This window comes from Culicoides brevitarsis, chromosome 1 (genome assembly GCF_036172545.1).
Source record: "Culicoides brevitarsis isolate CSIRO-B50_1 chromosome 1, AGI_CSIRO_Cbre_v1, whole genome shotgun sequence".
Taxonomy (NCBI): Eukaryota; Metazoa; Arthropoda; class Insecta; order Diptera; family Ceratopogonidae; genus Culicoides; species Culicoides brevitarsis.
In genome coordinates this window covers 8,467,727-8,489,337 of record NC_087085.1, presented here as the reverse complement: position 1 = coordinate 8,489,337, position 21,611 = coordinate 8,467,727, and the positions used below count along the sequence as shown (strand labels likewise).

Sequence of the window (21,611 nt, the reverse complement as noted above, 5' to 3'; positions counted from 1 at the left end):
TTAAATTATCAAATCTCATTGTAAATACCACAAAAATTACTAAAATATTCATAAAAGATAAAAATTTGTTAAAATTTTGTCATTTTGTATGAAAAAGTATTTAAATTTTTTTTTTATTTTTTTTTTATTTTCAAAAATTTTGGACCCCCCCCCCCAAAATTTACAAAAAAAAATTTTTGGTACAAAAAGTTCGAACAAAAATTTTAAAATTTGTTAAAAAAAAATCAAAATTTATTTATTTTAAAAATAATCGTTTTTCTATACTTCAATTCTTAAAATTTGAAAAGTTAAAAAAAAATTTGGAAAATTTAATGAAAATTTTAAAAACGGTCAATTTTGAAAATAATTTCAACTTTTTTTTATTTTTCTTCGTTGGATTTTCGACCTTTGAAGTGAGCAATGGGACAAAAAGTTCAAAAAAAATTTGGAGCGGCCTTATTCTTGAAAATTAAAGAATTAAAAAATTTCGTTTAAATATTTTTTATTAAAATAGTTGAGTTAACTCGAATTCTTGAGAAATAAATTAGGATAAAATCTTAAGCCTTCGATTGATTCGTCGCGACAAACGTATCCCGCACGTTCAGCTGCGAGTAATCTCTCTTGCGCCAAAATAACTGAAATTTTCACGAGTTTCGCCAATTCCTCAACACTAATTGACTCCCTTTCCTCGACCGTGTCTCTCGTTTCTGTGGCAACTAATTCATCGTCGTGACTATCCAACTGCAAAACCATCGATCCACTCGGAAAAGTTCGCAATTTCACGGGTCCCGACATAATTTTACACGCATTCAGCAAGTCTTCGGGCGACAAAAGTTCCAATCCACGCGCTCGATTCACCCGACAATACACATCTGCCATCGACATCATGCCGCCAGCTTCGGTAATCGGATCCAGGAGCATTTCGCAAATTTGTTGCGCCAATCGCTTGAGATATTCCGAGTCACTTTGCACCGAATCTCGCGTCACGGGATCATCGACGCCCAAACTCATCAAATAAGATTTAAAACGAATTGTCTCGTCTTCGGAAATGTCACCTTGCTTCTCGCGGATCTTCGCACTGATAATTTTCGAGATGCCAACCATGTCTTTTGCCATCGTCATGAGTTTGTTCAAGTCCTGAAATGCCAACGAGATGTTTTGATCTTGTTGTTTTTGTTTTTCCTGCAAGCCACGTTCGATGCCCACAATTCCCGTGCGCAATTTTATCCGTCGCACAGGTTCGCCTTCCCTTTGGGCCTCTTCGCTCGGCGTGTAACTAACTTCGTCGATCGCAACAACTTCCCACACGCGAGAATTGACAGTCTCGTACAAGGATTGCACGAAATTCGGATCAAGCCCATCTTTCCCGGAGAGTTTGATGAAAGAGGCACAACTGTGATCACGTGGTCCCGGCACTTTATCGCTCGCCGGCGGATGTAAATTGATGATAATTCGTTTTTTACGGCCGAAAAACCCGGAACTTGCTGTTTCTTCGTCGAATGAGTTGATGTAGCGATGCTGTAGGGAAATTGTGTTGACGCCGTGAGCGATATCGAGTACTTTTCCCCAAATAATGCGATGCGTCGTAAGGATTATGTCGCCTTCGTCGAAGCCACACTGCAAAAAAATAATTAAATTAAATCAGAAATTGAGGAAAAAATTAAAGAAACTTACTTTTTCGTGCCCATCGTAAATTCTCACGACTGTGTCTCGTGCTACAAATATTTCTCCTTCCTTCAGTTGAGCTGGCAAGTACTCAAAACGGTTCATTTGAGCAAGAAAATGTCTAAAAAAGGAAGAATTAAAGGGATTTTTGAGGATTCGCAGTGATGTTTACAATTTTTCAGACGTTGAATCAGCACAAAGGCGATTTCTGAATGCGCATGCAGGCAAATTGAGACGTCAGCGTCATCTTGAAGTCAAATTAGATTGGCCATCTTGAAGGCACAACTGCAATTTTACGTGATTTTCGTGTTAAATAAGTGACGGACCACAGAAAACCTTTGTGAAAACTCTTGCACGTGTCTTGCCGCAGCGGGAAATTATGGCATCCGACGAGGAAAACGACGATTACGGAGGTAAAAATGCATTTCAAGCTTTCGCACGCTCCATTTCGAAGCCGCCTTTTCATATCATCTGTTTTCGCATGTAAATATTTGCACAATCCGACTCTTCTTGCGCTAAATCGCGAGATTTCGTCACGAAATGATGCCGGATAACGAGAAAATTCGATCCAAAAGGGCTTTTTTCACGTAAATGTCGTTTGAAAAATCTGCCCATCGAATCCCAGCTCCTCCAAAAATTGTAAAAAAAAAGATGGATGAAGACAATGGGGAGATTAATTGCAATTTTTTCGACAATTTTCGCGAAATTTTCATGAAAATGGGTTTTTGATGCATTTTTTTCGCGAAATTTAGAATTGAAGGTCACGAATTTTAAGTTGTGTGTGCAATTGTAGCTAGAACTTTTAATTCCTTGAAACAAAGTTACATACGCACGCACACACGACACACACACACACACACATAGCTAAATGGGTTTACAGTTACTCGTATAGCGTTCATTGCCTCTTTTGCTTTGCTGCTCAAAAAGCGGAAACGTCAATAATGACATTTTTCAATTTTTTTCGTGTTTTCTTTGCAGGTGCCGAAGACGAAAGTGTCGCCCAAGACGAGACTGTGGAGCAAGAAAATGGCTCGGGAGCATCAGACGACGATGTTGCCTTGAAACCGGCAAACGACGATGACGACGACTACGAGCCGGAAGACACGAAGAAACGCAAAAAGGGCAAAAAACGGAAGGCGCGCAGCGACGAGAAGCGTGGGCGAAAGAAAAAGAAGCGAAAAAAGAATGAAAGTGGCGACGATTCCGATTTTCAGGAGGCAGAAGATGCCGATTCGGATTATCAGTCGTCGAAACGCAGCAAACGCGGCAAAAAAGAAGAAAAAGCAAGCAAAAGTGCTGCCAGTTCGGAGGCACAACATCTCACGGTTGACGAAGTTTGTACGAATTTCGATATGACTGACGTCGATATCGAGTACAGCGACAGCGAATATCGCAGTTTGACAACTTTGAAGGCTTTTATGCAGCATGTTCGTCCGATTTTGCAAAAGGAAAATGCTCGGGTCCCGATGTCGAAGTTGATGATGTTGGTAGAGGCGAAATGGAGACAATTTTCGGAGGAAAATCCGCATATGCAAAGTGAAGCGGGAGGCGATGAAGAAGCGGAAGAAGAGGAACCGCCAGCATCGCCTGAATATCAACCGAAGACCAGCAGACGTTCGAGCGGCAAAAAAGGCAGAAGAGCGTCGCAAAAAGTACCAACGTTGAAGATCAAGTTTGGAAAACGCAACAAGGCGAGCTCCGAAGATGAAGAGGAAAAGGGATCAAATGCTTCGGAACGTGATTCTGATGCTGAATTTGAGAAAATGTTGATGGTAAGTTATGATTTTTTTTAGTTTTTTTTATAATTTTTTGAGAAGAAAATCTAATACTTAAAATGTTAGAAAAAGTTCAAATTTTGCCGAATTTTGCAAAAAAAAATTTAAAAATTTTTTTTATTTTAAAATTTTTTAAATTAAATACTTTTTATCAAATTTATATTGTAGTTTTTAATTTTTAAAATATTTTTAATTTTATTTTATTTGTTTTTTTTAGTATTTTTTTTTATTTTTCAAAACCTTTAATTTAAAAATTTTTAAAACTTAAAAAAAAATTAAATTTAACGAAAAAAAAAAAAATGAAAAATTTGTCGAAATGAGTTTAATAATCAATTTTTAAAAATAAAAAAAATAATTTTCAACTTTTGAAAAAAAAAAAAAAAAATAAAAATTTTTGAAAAAAAAAAATTAAAAATTTTTGATAAAAAATTTTAAATTGTTTATGTTTAAAAATTGAATTAAAGCAGATTAAAATTGAAAAAGTTATTTTTTAATTTTTTTGAAACAAAAAAAAAAAAAAAAAAATGAATAAAACAAAATGAAATCTTGTTTTTTTTTTTAAATTTGCTTAATATTTTTTTAAAAATATAATTTTTTAAAAATTTATCAAAAAATTTACAAAAATATTGTTTTTATTGATTTTTTAAAATTTCGTTTCTAAATATTTTTTTTAATGAAAAGCTATTTTTTAATTAAAAATTTTCTAACAAAAACAAATAAAATTTTAGAAAAAATATACTCGATACTCGATATTTTGAACGTTTAAAATCAAAAAATATTTTTTTAAAGCAAAAATAATTAAAATAATTTTTCTTTTAATTTTTCAAATAGGCCTCTGAACCCGAAGACGATCCAAAAGACGAAGCAAAAGTCGAGACTGACCAACCCGTCGTACGCAAAAAGGCAAAAACTAAAATCGGAGGTCGCAAAAAGTCCAAGAAAAAGCTCAAAGCCGCCACAAATGAAGATGGCGAACCCGAGCATCAAGATTACTGCGAAGTGTGTCAACAAGGCGGCGAAATTATCTTATGCGACACTTGCCCGAAAGCATATCACTTGGTATGTCTCGATCCCGAGCTCGAGGAAGCGCCCGAAGGAAAATGGTCTTGCGCAACGTGCGAAGCCGAAGGCCCCCAAATCGAAGAAGACGACGAACATCAAGAATTTTGTCGCATTTGCAAAGATGGCGGCGAGCTATTGTGTTGCGATTCTTGCCCCTCAGCTTACCACACATTCTGTTTGAATCCTCCGCTCGACGACATTCCCGATGGCGATTGGCGATGCCCGCGTTGCAGTTGCCCCCCATTACCGCATCGCGTGCAAAAAATCATCACGTGGAAATGGGTTGAGGAGAAAGACGAACCCGGAAGTTCGAAGCAAATGTCTTCGGGAGGGCGTCATCGAGAATATCTCGTAAAATTCGTAGGACGCTCGTATTGGCATGTCGAATGGGTCACAGAGTTGCAACTTGATGTTTTCCATCCGCAAATGTTCAAATCGTACACGCGAAAATACGACATGGAAGAACCCCCGAAGTACGAAGAGCCCTTGGATGAAAACGACGGACGAGCAAAACGCATTCAACGACATCACAAACATTATCATGCCGTTGACAAGAACTCCTTGGAGGAAAAATACTACAAATACGGCATAAAACCCGAATGGCTGGTCATCCAACGTGTTATTAATCACAGTACGAAGCGCGATGGCACAACTTTGTATTACATCAAATGGCGCGAACTCGGATACGATCAATGCACGTGGGACGAAGAAACTGACGAAATCCCGGGATTCAAAGATGCGGTCGAGTACTATAACGACATGAGAAACGCCTATTTGAGCAATGAAAAAGGCGATAAGAAAGGCAAGAAAAAGGGTCGAAAACGTCGTGACAAAGAAGAAGAAGGCGAATTTACTGCGCGGAAATATAATCCGCCGCCAGACAAGCCAATTACGGATTTAAAACGCAAAATGGATGTTCAACCGAGTTACATTTCGGAAACGGGCATGGCTTTGCATCCATACCAGCTCGAAGGTATCAATTGGTTGCGTTATTCCTGGGCTAATGGAACTGATACAATTCTCGCCGACGAAATGGGTCTCGGAAAAACCATTCAAACAGCGACATTTTTGTATACTTTATTCAAGGAAGGGCATTGCCGAGGTCCCTTCTTAATTGCTGTCCCCCTATCGACTCTGATCAATTGGGAACGTGAATTCGAACTGTGGGCGCCGGATATGTATTGCGTCACATATGTCGGCGACAAGGATTGTCGTGCTGTAATTCGTGAACACGAACTCAGTTTCGAAGATGGAGCCGTGCGCGGAGGACGTGCAAGTAAAATTCGTGCTACTTCGTTGAAATTCAACGTTTTAATCACGTCATACGAGTTAATTTCCATCGATCAGGCGTGTTTGAGTTCGATTGAATGGGAAGCACTCGTTGTCGATGAAGCCCATCGTTTGAAAAGTAACCAATCAAAGTTCTTCAAAGTCTTGTCCGGATATACGTTGAACTATAAACTGCTGCTGACAGGTACTCCGTTGCAAAATAACCTCGAAGAGTTGTTCCATTTGCTCAATTTCCTCAACAAAGACAAGTTTAACGACTTGACGGCGTTCCAGAGCGAATTTGCGGACATCTCGAAGGAAGAACAAGTTAAAAAATTGCATGAAATGTTGGGACCTCACATGTTGCGACGTCTCAAGGCTGACGTACTGAAGAGTATGCCCTCGAAATCGGAATTTATCGTGCGTGTCGAACTTTCGGCAATGCAGAAGAAATATTACAAATACATCCTGACCCGAAATTACGAAGCCCTGAATCCAAAATCGGGCGGAGCTGCATGTTCTCTGTTGAATATCATGATGGATTTGAAAAAATGCTGTAATCATCCGTATTTGTTCCCTGCGGCGGCGGAGGAAGCTCCCTTGGGTCCCGGAGGTAATTACGAAATTACCGCATTGACGAAAAGTGCGGGAAAATTGATGTTGCTCTCGAAAATGTTGCGAATTTTGCGCGAACAAAACCATCGTGTGCTGATTTTCTCGCAAATGACAAAAATGTTGGATGTTTTGGAGGATTTCTTGGAAGGCGAAGGATATCGGTATGAACGTATCGACGGAAATATCACGGGAAATCTTCGTCAAGAAGCAATTGATCGATTTAATGCGCCCGGAGCTCCGCAATTTGTGTTTTTGTTGTCGACTCGTGCTGGCGGTTTGGGTATTAATTTGGCGACGGCAGATACTGTCATCATTTATGACTCGGATTGGAATCCTCACAACGATATTCAGGCCTTTTCGCGTGCTCATCGTATCGGACAGGCAAACAAAGTCATGATTTATCGCTTTGTCACGCGTAATTCCGTGGAAGAGCGTGTCACGCAAGTCGCGAAGAGGAAAATGATGTTGACGCATTTGGTTGTGCGACCCGGGATGGGAAGCAAAGGTGCGAATTTCACGAAACAAGAGTTGGATGACATCTTGCGATTCGGTACGGAAGAGCTTTTTAAGGAAGAAGAGGGTAAAGAAGATGAAGCAATTCATTATGATGACAAAGCTGTTATGGATTTGTTGGATCGTGACAAGAAGGATACCGCAAGTGAAGGAAATGGTAAGAAAATATTTATTTTAATTTTTAATTCGATTTTTATAATTTAAAAATTTTTTTTTTAAATTTTAATTAATTTATTTTTTTAATATTTATACATATTTTGAGCTTGAAAATTTTTTTTAAATATTTGCAATTGCATAAAAATAAAAAAAATACCTAAATAAATTTTAATATTTAAATTTTAAAAAATGAATTTTTGTAAAAAAAATAATTTTTTAATTTTCTCATTTGTTTTAATTTAAAAATTATTTTTTTTTACAAAAATTTTGTGTATTTATTTTAACTCAATTTTTCCTTTAAAATTTAAATTTTGAAATTTACCTAATTGAAATTATAAAAATTCATTTATTTTTTTTATTTTTATGCAATTGCAAAAATTTTTAAAAATTATTCATGCTTAAAATTTTTTATAAGAAAATTTAAAAAAAAATTAACAATCAATTTTTAATTAAATTTTAAAATTTTTTGCATTATTTTTAATACTCTAAAAAATTTTTCTGTAAGGTATTGTTTCATTGAAAAAAATAATTTATTTTTAATTTTGAGATTCCTTTAAAATTATTGAATTAAAAAATATTTTATTTTAACTCTAATTTGGTTCGAAAATCGAAAAAAAAAATTTCAAAATTTTATAAAAAAAAATAATATTCGTAAATAACGTTAAACTTCCATGAGTTGTATTCGTTTTTACCCCTATAATTTTTTATTTTAAATTTAAAAAATTTTTGAATAAAAAAATTTTTTATTTTTAATTTTTTTAAATTATTTTTTTTAATATTTTGAGAAAATTAGGTAAATACGATAATTTTTTTTAAAAATAATTTTTTATTTTCAAATTGAATTTATTTTTCAAAAATCTTGGTTTTAATATTTAATTTTCATAAATTTTATTATTTTTCAACTTTGAAAACTGAAAAAATTAAATTAAAAAAAAATTATTTAAAATTTTAAGAAAATTTAAGCAGGATGAAAAGCGAATTATTTTCTAAAATTAAATTAAATGATTTTTTTAAATTTTTTAAATTATTTTTTTTTTTAATTTGATTTAAAAATCAAAATTTAACAATTTTATTTATTTTTATTCACAGATTCCGATCAAACGCAACTCGCCAACGACTATCTCTCATCGTTCAAAGTCGCTTCATACGCCACAAAAGGCGACGAAGAAGAAGAACCCGAAACGGAAATCATCAAGCAAGAAGCTGAAAACTCTGATCCCGCTTATTGGGTCAAACTTTTGCGACACCATTACGAACAGCATCAAGAAGACGTCGCCCGTACCTTGGGCAAAGGCAAACGTGTTCGCAAACAAGTCAACTACACGGATGGCGGCGTCGTTGCTACCGAATCTCGCGAAGACTCGACATGGCAAGATAACGTCTCCGACATGTCCGATTATTCGGGCGGATCTGACGAAGAACGCGACGACGACGACTTTGATGACAAAGATGGCGATGTTCGTCGCAAAAAACGCATGGATCGCGAACGCGATAGACCTTTGCCGCCGCTATTGGCTCGCGTGGGCGGCAATATCGAAGTATTAGGATTCAATGCGCGTCAACGGAAGAGTTTCTTGAATGCGATTATGCGGTATGGCATGCCGCCGCAAGATGCCTTCAACTCGCAATGGCTTGTCAGAGATTTACGGGGCAAGAGCGAGAGAAATTTCAAGGCTTATGTTTCGTTGTTTATGCGTCATTTGTGTGAACCGGGTGCGGATACGGCGGAAACTTTTGCCGATGGAGTGCCGCGAGAAGGTTTAAGTCGACAACATGTGTTGACACGAATTGGGGTCATGTCATTGATTCGCAAAAAAGTTCAGGAATTCGAACATATTAATGGGTATTACAGCATGCCAGAATTGGTAAGGAAACCATGTGAACCGGTTCAAGCGAAGGAAACAGGCACTCCGGGAACGACAAGTGCAAGTGCGACGCCAGCAACGAGCGCTGCGCCAAGTCCCGCTCCAACAAATGTCGACAAAGACGAAGAATCAACGGAAAATCCGAAGAAAGAAGGTGACGAAAAACCGAAAGAAGAAGCAGAAAAGAAGCCAGAATCTGACACAAAGATGGAAGTTGATGAAAAAGAAGAAAAGAAAGAAAAAGAAGAACCAACTGAAGCTTCAAAAGAAACAAAAGACGACGTAAAAGAAGAAAAAACATCAAATTCTGATGCAAAACCTGCAGATTCCAAACCCAAAACCGACGACGATGACGACGTTGTTCTCGTAAAAGACGAATTAGAGGAAAAACGTGAACTTCTGAAGCAACAACAAAAGCTCGATGAAACCATCGAAGTGCACAAACGGCAATTCATGTTCAATATTGCCGATGGCGGATTCACAGAACTTCACACGCTTTGGCTTAACGAGGAAAAAGCTGCTGTTCCATCGCGCGAATACGAAATTTGGCATCGTCGACACGATTATTGGCTTCTTGCGGGCATCGTAACGCACGGATACGGCAGATGGCAAGACATCCAAAACGACATTCGGTTCGCCATCATCAACGAACCCTTCAAAATGGACGTTGGCAAGGGAAATTTCTTGGAAATTAAGAATAAATTCCTCGCGCGTCGCTTCAAATTGCTCGAACAAGCTCTCGTGATTGAAGAACAATTGCGTCGTGCTGCCTACTTGAATTTGTCGCAAGATCCGTCGCATCCCGCGATGTCACTTAATGCAAGATTTGCTGAAGTTGAGTGTCTTGCTGAATCGCATCAGCATTTGAGCAAGGAATCGTTGGCGGGAAATAAGCCTGCGAATGCGGTTTTGCATAAAGTTTTGAATCAACTCGAGGAATTGTTGTCGGATATGAAGAGTGATGTGTCACGATTGCCGGCGACGCTTGCACGTATTCCGCCTGTCGCGCAACGTTTGCAAATGTCTGAACGTTCTATCCTTTCGCGATTGGCTGCCACAGCAAGCAATGCTTCAACAGCAGGTAATTTTTTTAAAAAAATTCTAAAAATTAAAAAAAAATATATTTTTATTTTTAAATATTGAAAATTTTAAATTTAATTTTTTAATTTTTTTTATTTTTTTTATTTTTTTTTAAATTTTTTTTTTTAATTTTTTTTTTTTTTTTTTAAATTTTTTTTTTTTTTATTTAATTTTTTTTTTTTAAATTTTTTTTTTATTAATTTTAATTTTTTTATTTTTTAAATTTAAAAATTTATTAATTTTTATTTTTTTTTTCAGTATCACAAATGGTTCAATTTCCCCCTGGCTTCCAAGGAGCAAATTTGCAAAATTTCGGAAACGCATCGAACTTTGGTAACTTCAGACCAACATTCTCCGTTCCCGGGCAAAATGCACAGGTAAATCGTCGTTAAAATTCTTTTTTCCTTCAAACTCAAGGAAAATAAAAAAAATCATAAAATAAACCAAAAATTATTTTTTTTAGTAAACAACTTGTGTATCATCATCCTCATTGGAAGTTGGTCAGCTTCAGTGTTTTTCAACCTTTATAATATAAACTTAGTTTAATTCGAATAATAAGAATTAGTTTTTAAAGAACATACAAACAAAAAAATATTCATTAGGATTTTTTAAGACAAAAAATACTTTTTTCGTTCAATCATGCAAAAATGAACAGTTTTTGGCTCACTTACTTATTCTTGTCCAGAAATTTGATTTTTTTACCAATTTTTCAAGATAACTATGCTATATTATTATTATTATTATTGATGTGGACAGTGAATGCAACTCCTTTAAAAAAAAGAAAAGAAGAAAAAAAATAACATTCTGATTGACGAACAAATTAGATTGTGAATACATAAGAATTTTTCTCTATTATAACTAATAATAATATGGATAATATAAAGTATTTTTAATATTTATAAATTTTTGTCGTAAAGTACAATTGAAGGCATTTTTTTGGAAAAGATTTTTGCTCATTTTAATTGTCAGGTAAGTTAATTTTACTAAATGTTTGAACATCGATTGTTTCTCCTTTATTCATTTTTTTTTAATAAAATAAATAATTTCTCAAATTTGCTATTCAGTTTTTGAATACTTATCGATTATTAAAAAAAAAATGAAAAAAATAATAAAAATAATTTTATCCAAAATTCTTTAAATGAAATTAAATCATATTCCTCAAGTAATTTTTTTTTTTTTGAATGATCAAATTTTTATTCAAAATTATCGATTTTTGCGGTATTTTGGTAAGTTTAAATAAATTTAATTTAATTTTTTAATCAATAATAAATAAATAATTATAATAAAATGATAAATCAAAATATTTTTTTTTATTTTTAAAAGAAAATATTAAATGTTTTTTTTAAAGTACAAAAATAATATTTTTTTTTGTACAGAATCGTCAATACAATTTTTAAAAAAATTGTTTTTACATAAAATTCAAAATTAATTAAAATTATTTTTTTTTTACTTTTCAAAAAAAAAATATCTGAATTTTTTTAAATTTTATTTAACATTTAAATTGGGTAAAAAATAAAAAAAAAAATCAAAAACTTTCAGAGAAATATATATTTAAATCTCATTTTTATTGCTTTTGATCAAAATTAATATTTAAATTATTTTTTTATTTAATTTTTATTTAAATTTTATTAATTTTATTTTTTTTTATTTTTTAAATATAATATTGAGCCTTATTTTTGATACAAAATATATTTTTCTGTAAAATTTTACTTAAAAATAATTTTTAGTTAAATTAATTTAATTTTAAGATTTATTCACAATGTAGTTACTAAGTACTAAGTACTTTTTTGGTGAAGTACGAGAAATCTCATTTCATACGAAAATGTGAATTATTTTATCAACCATATTGATTTCTCACGAAAAATTAACAGAAAAAAGTTTTCGACATAGACATCTGGAATTATTCACAATGATAAATTTTTTCCTCAGGCTCAAAAATTATTTAAAATTATTTTTTTTTTCTTATCAAAATTATTTATCATTCTCTTGCATTGTTTAATAAAAATACCTAAAAGGCATAAAACATTCAACACGAAAAAGTTCTCGAAAAATCCAAAAGGCTTGTTTGGTAAGTTTTCGAACAACAACAAAAAAAATCCCATTCTCTATTTATTTATTTTCTATCGTCAAAGAATTCCGTTCATAGTACAAACAAACATCAAAAACAGGTTTATCTCTCAAAAATACTATTCCAACAAACCTTGTGAGTAAATCCAAAACGAGCGTTATCAGTGAAATTTTATTTGAAATATTATTTATTTATTAATCAAAAAAGCAAAAAAAAAAAAAAATTTTTGCTGAGATGTTCAAAAACGCTCGTTTGTGACGTCATTCAATCTTTATAAATAAAAACATTTTTTTATTACACAAAAAATAATTAAATTTTCTCATTGCAAGTTCAAGTGCATCGCATGCCGCCACTTTTGCCGAAAGAACGTTCATTGAGAAGCCAAAATAAATGAAATGGAGAAAAGTGAATATCGGACCATATTTTTATGAATGAGTAATGAATGATTCTCTCGTCGTGTGTGTCGCACACAAACGAATGAACGCAGGCAGGAGAGAGAGGACGACGTTAAATAGCGCGCTTGCACTCGGACCTGAGTTTAGTGTAGTGAATTCTGTTGTCGCGGCAAGATGGACGTAATTACTTGTGCCAATAACGTGCCAAGCAGCGGTAAACCGTCGTTGCGAGTGCGCACAAATAGTCGGATCACAGCGGCAGATGAGAAAATCATTCTAAGCGAGATACAATTGTGTCCCAGTGTAATGTCAGAACAGACGAAAAAGATGCTGCCGCCGCATTCTGAAAGGATTCAAACGAAACCGTTTCCCATTCGAGGTGAATATTGCTCTGAAAATACAAAAAAAAAATTTTTTTTGAGAGTGAGAGTGAAAAAAAAAATTTTTTTTAGAAAAAAATGAGAAAAAATCTAAATAAAAAGAAATTCCCTCAATTAAATAAAAAAATAAGAAAAAATACAAAAATTAAATATCGTATGATTAAATTGCATCGCGTTCACGTATCTACAGCAGAAAATCCGTACGTAATAAATAAAACGATAGAAAGAGACATCATCATGCCTGCTTTGGGAGTGTAACTGATTTGATTTAATTTATGCAGAAATTTATTATAAATTAAACTGATACTGTGTACAAATGAAAATAATGACAAAGTTATTTGTTTATTAGATTACGAGAGATCGTCAAAAGACGAAATACAAAAAAAAAATCAAGTACAGTGGAACTCAATTGAATTTTATTACATGATTGAACAAGACAAGACACCTGTTTGTGTGTATACGATACTACCGGCAATCGAAGGCAAAAGCCGGTCAAGCGAAAAACGACGCAATTGAATTTCTGATTACGAAGGAAAAAATTTTTTTTTGTAACAAAATGAAGTGATAAGGAGTAAACAAAGCATCTAAATGTCTTATTTTGTTATTTTTCTAAGGCAAAGCCATTTCCTTATCATTATCTCGCCTTGTTAGTCTTTTATTTTTATTAATTGACGATTATTGCTGGGTGCTGATGCACAAACCTTAATCGTTTCCAATGAAAGCTATCAATTGGAATTAAAGTTAATTTATTTTTTTTTATCAAATTATCACTCTTTATGACAGATATTTTATTGCATGATGAGAATGTGTACAACAACAAAGGTCAATTAATGAAAAAAAATATTTTTTTTTATCAATTATTGACAGCATTCACGTGATAAAAATTTCTGAAGAAATTCCTTTCTAATGAATGGTTGCAGCAAGCGCCGAAGATTTTTTTTATTTACGTGCAGGGTGTTATTATTATTTAATTGCGATTATCGTCGTCAAGCAGTGAGGCGATGACGAGAGAATGATAAAAAAAATTCAATCATTGCAATCACAGAATTGAAGAGAAAGAGAAGATTCAAAGTGATTAAACGACTTTCAAGGTTAAGGGTGTTGCTCGTCGTCGTCGTGTTTCGTCACAAGCAACGTGTGTGTCGTTTTTGTCATTGCATTCGCGTGTCATGTCGGTCGTTCATTGATTGTGAGTGCAAACGGAAAATACTTATGTGACGTGAGGGTGTCTGTTTTATTTTTTTGTGGGAAAATATTAGAAATTTTCAAGTTTTTTTAATTTTTAATTTTAAAAATTTTAAAATTAAATTTATTTTTTTAGAAAATTAAAATTAAAATAAAAATAATAAAAAATCCTAAATAAAAAAATTTAATGAAATTTTTCTATAAAATAATTTTACGATTTTTAAAAATTTTATTTGCTTCAAAAAATTATTTTTAAAATATTTTTATAACATTTTTATAAAATTATCAGCTCGAATTCTATTTTTTTAAATTTTATTTGGATTCTCAAAAAATAAATTTTTTAAATCATTTTTTTCATTTTAACATCCAGGAAAAAAAATAAAATTTTCGTAAAAATGAGTGAAATTTTGCTTATTTTGTAATATTTAATGTGAATGTATTTTCAACATATTTTTAAAAAATATTAAAAAATTAAATTAATTATTTTAAGAAATTTTAAATAAAAGAAATATAAAAAATTGATTTAAAAAATAAAAAGTATTTATAAAAAATTATTTCTTAAACTTCTATATTTTTTATATTTTTACAGAAAAAAAATAAATAAATTTTTATTTATGAACATATTTTAACATATTTATTTTAACAATTAAATATTAGAATAAATTTTTCTAACATTAAGTTCAAAGTAATCAAACTCAAAAATTATTAAAAAAAAATATTTTTTTTATTTTTTAAATAATTTTAATTTTAATAATGTTTAAATTATTTATTTAAATTAATAAAAAAAATAAATCGATTAAATTAATATTTAATTTATTTATTTTATTATTTTTCTATTATTTATATTTATTTATAATTCTCATTATTTATACCTTTTTTTAAATAACCTTTAAAAAATAAAAAAAAATATTTTTCTTGAGTTTCGTAAAAATTTAAATTTTTTTCATAATATTTTAGACAATTTAAAATTTTTTTTTATTGAAAATTAATAAAATCTAAAAATTTTAGAATAAAATCAACTTCAAAATTTGATCATTTATAGAAAATTCAATGTATCAGAATCAATTAGTTAAAAAATTCGTCGATATTTGATCTAAATTAGCGCCCTTGACCTATCGACAAGCGCCCTTTGAACTCACACAAACTGCCAAAATAGGTTTAACGCCAACAATTAATCAACCAAAACCCTTCTTGATTGTTCGTACCTTTCCAACTACGACAACTTTCGCGCCTTCATCTAATAATAACTCACTTTTTTTTTTGTCGGCGGTTGCTGGCGGCTCGATGTTGGCATAAAAGATGTAAATTATAATTATCGTAAAATATTGAATGGAAGTTATTTGTTCTCCCACCGAAACACTCGCGCGATATAAATAAATAAAACACATGAAATTAAATCATTAGATGCATTTCGGTTTCAGTGCAAGATGGATCCGCAAGCGAACAAGTTGACTTATCGCATTCGCAAAGGCAGTCTCTTCTCAAGTATTTGCTTGGTGCGGAAATTTTCGCCAACTGGTAAGAAAATTTTCCTTTTTTTGAGGTCTGTAATCAAAAATTTGTGATGAAACGCCCTTAATGATGCCAATCAAGTTAAATAAAGAGAACTCGTAGTAAACAAGAATTCCAAAAGTTTTATCAAATTAACGTTCGTGACGTCGTCGAATGTGAGTCAGAGCGCTTCAAGTGTAAATAAACAACAACAAGTCAAATTCTTGTTTCAGTTGGTTATTTCTACATGCGAAGAATTGATTTTTTTTCCGTTGGTCGTTTGATCAATAATGAGATTTTTTGCGTTTTAAAGCGGAAAAATGTCTCTTTTTTCACACATAAATCACGAAAGAACACTCGTCGTGTGTGTGACGCTCATTAACTGGCACACCGCGATTATTTTTAGCGCAGTTTTCAGGAAATAATCTTCTATCAGTCTCCGCAATGAAATATTTTAATAGACCTTTAATTATGTTCTGATAACTGACAACTTTTATTGAATTCGCGTGACATGACCTCAGAACGTGCACACGCCTTGCCGGTTATCAAGAGCATAAAAACAACAAAACTTAAACTTTGTAGAACAAAAAAACATCGAGATTTATTATGAAAATGTTTTTTTTTGGTTTCTATTTTTACTCGACTCGTGTGTGTGTATTTGCAAATAAATATTTTTTTTTTTTTTGATGAACTTCATTGTTTATTTGTCTTTTCTATTAAATGAAAAAAAAAAATGAAAAAATTCCGAAGGTCAATAGAAGATGGCATGCACAAAAACAAAAAAAAAATTTCTATCAACACGAAATTTACATAAGTTTTTATCTTTATACTTTTTTGAAAATAGGACAGTCGAGTTGACAAAATAAATAAATAATAATAACGACAAAAACAAATAAACAAAAATATGGTAATATTGTTTACAAAAATATGATTTTGATGCATTTTTAATAAGAAAAGAATTGACCAGTTGTTTTTCTGGGTCTGTTATCGTAAATTTATTCTCTTTGTATTTGGGGATTACGAGATGTTTAATGAAGATTACGTCAGACAAAGGAATGTTAAAGAGAAATAAGGAAGAGAAAAATTTAAAAGAAATAATGATTTTCGAAAAAAAGCTTAAGTTCGAAAAATTTTCGAAAATTTGAAATTTTTAAAAATAAATTTAAAAATTCAAATATTTATAAAAAATATTCTGGAATAAATTTTTTTATTTATTTTTATTTTTTTAATGACAATTTTAGTAAAAAAATTGAAATAAAAAATCACATTTTCAAAAAAAATTAAGTTCGAAAAATTTTCGAAAATTTGAAAATAAATTTGTAGACTCGAATACTCACAAAGAATATTCTGAAAATTTATTTTTTTTTTTTATTAATTTTTAAGTTTTAAACGACAATCTTAATTAAAAATTGAAATAAATCTCATAAATTTCGAAAAATCATATTTTCGAAAAAAATGAAGTTCGAAATTTTTTTATAATTTCCTTAATAAATTTTAACATCAACAAAACAGTTTTAAAAATTATTTTTCAAAAACTTAATAATTATGGGAAAAATATTGAATTTTTTTTATATTGAAAGTTTCAGAACTTCCTAATTTTTTAATTTCGAAAAATTTAATATCGATAAATTTTAAAATTTTCGAAAATAATAATTTCGAAAATCTTTCAATTAATACTAAAAAATTTAAAAAAAAATATCTCAAAATAATATTTTTACAAAAATTGAAATTTATTTGAGCAATTAATTAATTTATTTTATTTTTGATGAGTTAAATAAAAAATGATTTAAAAAAAACTAATTTTGAAAAATAAATTAAAATTTAAAAATTTATTTAAATAAATTATTTTTTGAAAATTAAATTAAAATTTCTAAAACGCGCGTTTATCACATTTTCTCGCACAATCCACAAACTTTTGCAAAAAAAAATAGTATTTTTAAACAAACATCATTCATTATAATAAATAAACGTGTTATAAATAAATTCACCGAAAAATGTTTATGTTCTATTGATTTTTTTGTGTTAGTCTCTTTTCAAACTTGGAACGTGAAAGTCACAAAAATTCGTTTATTTTTATTTATTAATTTTTTATTGACTGTCAAAATTCTCCATAAACCGATTTTTATCCAAACAATTCAAACAACGTACATGAACTTTGTTCGACAAGTACGCATCTCCGCACTGGACTTTTGACATAAAACATATGAAAAGAAAAAAAATCGTAATTTTGTCGCAACAGATTTTTATCAGAAAATTGCAAAAATGTAAATTTATCTGCTCAAAATATCAGTAAAGCAGCAAAAATATCACTTTTTATCGAATTTATTACGAGCCAAAGCGACGTAAACCGCAAAAGATCGAGTGTCATCGGGAACAAACTTCATTCAAAAGCGAAAAAAGATAAAAAGTCGGCGGAAAAAATCAAAGAAAAACTCAAAAATTTTGATAAACAACAAATTTTTATCCATTTTTGGGAGATTTGTAACTTTTAGTCTGATATTAAAATCAAAAAAATATGGAAACGAATGGAGAAAATGTGTGGTCTCACAATGGCGAGACATTCAAAAACGGCGAAGTAGGTCAAGGTCGGGATACCGACCAAGAAACGCGAGAAATGAGGTCACTTGGTTGGAAATTTCTCAATAAAGAAACGTTCGGTGTCGGTAAGAAGTCGTTGTTGATTGATTGAGAATCGATAAAAATCATTTTTTGTTGACATTTAATTAATTTTTTTTTGTTTTGATTTTTTTTTGCAGGTGAACGAGCTAATTATGTGAACATTCCACACGTTATTGCAACTGTAGGGTAAGCGATTTTTAATTAAAAAAATTGAAAAATGACAAATTTTAATATTTTTTTTCTTTTTTTAGATTACCCGTAAGTATTTTGGATTAAAATTCCATCGACAAGAGTTTTTTTTCAACGATTTTTGTTTAAAACAGGCACGTGGAAAAACTTACATTGCTAAAAAGCTGTCACGTTACTTAAATTGGATTGGCATCAACACAAGAGGTATTGTCTTTATTCGCGATTCATTCATTTTCCGCCTTTTTTAAATAATTTTTTTCGCATTGTTTATTGTTTTAGTTTTCAATTTGGGCGAATACCGAAGAAAAGAGACGACTGCATATCGCAACCATGACTTTTTCCGCTCGGATAATCGCGAGGCGATGGAGTTGCGACAAAAATGTTGCCAAGATGCGCTCAAGGATGTGTGCCAATGGCTCGATAAGGACGGCGAAGTAGCTGTTTTTGATGCCACTAACTCAACGCAGGAACGGAGAAGGCGAATTTACAAACATATTGTCGAAGAAATGGGTTACAAATTGTTCTTTGTGGAGTCGATTTGCGATGATCCTTCGATTATCGAGCAAAATATCATGGTAAAAATTTATTTTTGATCATTTTTTAGCATTTTTAGGAGAATTTCAATGTTATGAGGCACCTTTCCATGCGAATCTCGAATGCATTTCAAGTAACTTTCGCTCCAAATTCGATTTCCTTCGGGCAAAACTTCGTTTCGGGCGAGTAATATGATCGATGTTAACGTTACCATGAGCATTTTTTGTTCATCGATGTCAATAAAAGGCGACGTTTGGTCCATAAAACGTCCGAAAACGGGAATTGCTTTGTTAAATACATGATCGTTGATACGGGGACACACTTTGACAGTCGTTTTTTCAATAATTGGTTGATTTGAGATTTTTCGTTGTTTTCGAACAACTCGCGGGCTCGAATAAGAACACGTAGAATTTAGCCAAGATTTCATTTTTTTTTTGTTTTTCATGAAAATCATGACTTACTATTTTTTTTTTATTTTTTTAGGAAGTAAAAGTTAGCAGCCCAGACTATCGTAACATGAACACAGAAGAAGCATTACGCGATTTCCGTTTGCGAATCGAGCATTATGCGGAAAAATATGAGCCGCTGGATGAAGAGACTGAAGATATCTATTCGTACATGAAGATTTACAATACAGGCGAAAAAGTTGTCATTCACAAGCACGAGGGACACATTCAATCGCGGATCGTTTACTATTTGATGAATATTCATATCACGCCGCGAACCATTTATTTGACACGAGTAAGTAAATTTTTCGATTTTTTTGACAAAAATTGCTGAAACTTAAAAATTAAAATTAAATTAAGTAAAAATGATTTAAAATTAAAAAATTAAAAAAATAAAAAAAAATAAAATAAAATAAAAAATATTAAAATTAAAAGAAAAAAATTTTAAAAAAATTAAAATAAAAAATTAAAAAATTATTAAAACAATAAAATTAAATTAAAATAATAAAAATAAAAAAATTATATTAATTAATTAAATTAAATTTTAAAAAACTGCAGTTTTAAACAAAATTTAAAGTAAAAAAATAAATTTAATTTTTTTATACGATTTTTTATAAACTTTGAAAATTTTAAAATTTTAACAATTTTTTAGTAAAAAATTAAAATATTTTTTTTATGAATTATTTTATTCTTTTTTTTTTAACGTAAAAATTAATAATTTTTGTCGTAGTTTAGAAATTTTATTGATTTTTTAACTTAAAATCCATAAAATTAATTTAAATATTTTTTTTAGCATGGAGAATCGGAGCACAATTTGAAAGGATTGATCGGAGGCGATAGTGACTTGAGTGAACGTGGTCAAGCATATGCCAAAGCACTCTCGGAGTACATAAATGAGCAAAAAATCGAAGGATTGCGTGTTTGGACCAGTTGGATGAAACGTACGATTCAAACAGTGGCATCGCTCGAGGCTCCGCAAGAACGATGGAAGGCTTTGAACGAAATTGATGCAGTAAGTTTTGCAAATTTTACGATTTTTTAAGATAAAACCTTTTAAAAAAATCATTTTTAGGGCATTTGTGAGGAAATGACTTATGAACAAATTCAAGCCAAATTCCCGGAAGAGTTCAAGGCTCGTGATCAGAACAAATTCGCGTATCGCTATCCGCGTGGCGAGAGTTACGAAGATTTAGTTGTTCGTTTGGAGCCCGTTATGATGGAGTTGGAACGTCAAGGCAACGTGTTGGTAGTTTCGCATCAAGCTGTGCTTCGTTGTGTTCTCGCATATTTTTTGGATAAATCTGCTGGTATTTTTTTTTAATTTTTTTATTAAAAAAAATATTAAAAAATTAATTTTTATTTTTAGACGACTTACCGTACCTTAAAGTGCCTTTACATACGATTATCAAACTCACACCCGTCGCTTACGGATGCAAAGTCGAGCACATAACTCTCCCCGTGGATGCCGTCGACACACATCGTCCCAAGCCAGAGGTACGTAAATTTATGGAATTAGCTAAAGATTAGCGCTAAAAATCTCCAAAAAAAGAAAATTGTGACTAAAAGTGCACAAAAAATATTTCATTTTTTTACACTTGTTAATGTTTTTTTATGATAATTTTTAAATTTTAATTTTATAAATGTTTAAATTGGGACAAAAATTATAAATATCTTAAATAATTGGCTGACAAATAAATCAAATTTAAAAAATTTCCAAAAATAAAATCTTTAAGCATGACATTTTTGTTTCAGATACCCGGTCAAGTATGAACAAACAAATACTAACAAGCCTATAAAACACTAAAAAAAATTCCTGTGCGAGATGTTTCCTTCACCACCAACGTTGTTGAACTGAAAAATAGTTGTAGTTGCTTTGTTTCCTTATTATTTTATTTTTTTAAATAATAAAAAAAAAATCATCGTTTATTTTCTTTCTTTTTAAATTTTTAGGTTCAACGGAGGTTCAAACTTTAAGTTTTGATATTTTTAAAAAATAAATTTGAATTATTTTTGGTTTTAATAGCTTTTTTTTAGAAAATAGATATTTGGAAATAAAGAGAGAAAAAATAGGAATGAAGAACCAAAGATTTTATTTTTCTGATTTTTATTTTTTAGTTGCATTTATAATTTTTTATTTTCTGTTCACAAACGATTCTCTCTTATAAATTGTCGTCGATGACTAAATAAATTATTAATTTTATAAATAAAAATAATTAATACAAAACATAAATAATAATAATTAATAATTTTTTAGTAAAATTAAGAATTTTGTGTTAAACCTAATTATGTTCTATGTTTTAATTGGGATTAAGTTTAGAAAAAACT

General features: G+C 31.0%; 3 protein-coding genes across 3 annotated transcripts; 2 read left to right on the top strand and 1 right to left on the bottom strand.

Annotated features, from left to right (window-relative positions):
- Positions 1-450: 450 nt before the first annotated feature.
- Positions 451-1,816, bottom strand: LOC134836780 (vacuolar protein-sorting-associated protein 36). The gene is made up of 2 exons (XM_063851997.1): positions 1,654-1,816; positions 451-1,596 (listed from the first exon to the last, which is right to left on the bottom strand). Exons 1-2 carry the CDS (start codon positions 1,747-1,749, stop codon positions 499-501), a joined length of 1,194 nt encoding a protein of 397 aa, XP_063708067.1. The 5' UTR covers positions 1,750-1,816; the 3' UTR covers positions 451-498.
- Positions 1,817-1,903: 87 nt separating this feature from the next.
- LOC134827361 (chromodomain-helicase-DNA-binding protein Mi-2 homolog) lies at positions 1,904-10,882 on the top strand. Its single transcript, XM_063839961.1, has 6 exons — positions 1,904-2,057; positions 2,623-3,416; positions 4,251-7,035; positions 8,124-9,980; positions 10,238-10,356; positions 10,443-10,882. Exons 1-6 carry the CDS (start codon positions 2,024-2,026, stop codon positions 10,443-10,445), a joined length of 5,592 nt encoding a protein of 1,863 aa, XP_063696031.1. The 5' UTR covers positions 1,904-2,023; the 3' UTR covers positions 10,446-10,882.
- Positions 10,883-12,600: 1,718 nt separating this feature from the next.
- On the top strand, positions 12,601-21,593 carry LOC134833610 (6-phosphofructo-2-kinase/fructose-2,6-bisphosphatase). Its single transcript, XM_063847988.1, has 10 exons — positions 12,601-12,821; positions 18,255-18,303; positions 18,369-18,375; positions 18,441-18,510; positions 18,586-18,881; positions 19,324-19,581; positions 20,080-20,298; positions 20,359-20,593; positions 20,653-20,780; positions 21,039-21,593. The coding sequence occupies exons 1-10, from the start codon at positions 12,617-12,619 to the stop codon at positions 21,054-21,056; spliced, it is 1,485 nt and encodes a 494-aa protein (XP_063704058.1). The 5' UTR covers positions 12,601-12,616; the 3' UTR covers positions 21,057-21,593.
- The last annotated feature ends 18 nt before the right edge of the window (positions 21,594-21,611 follow it).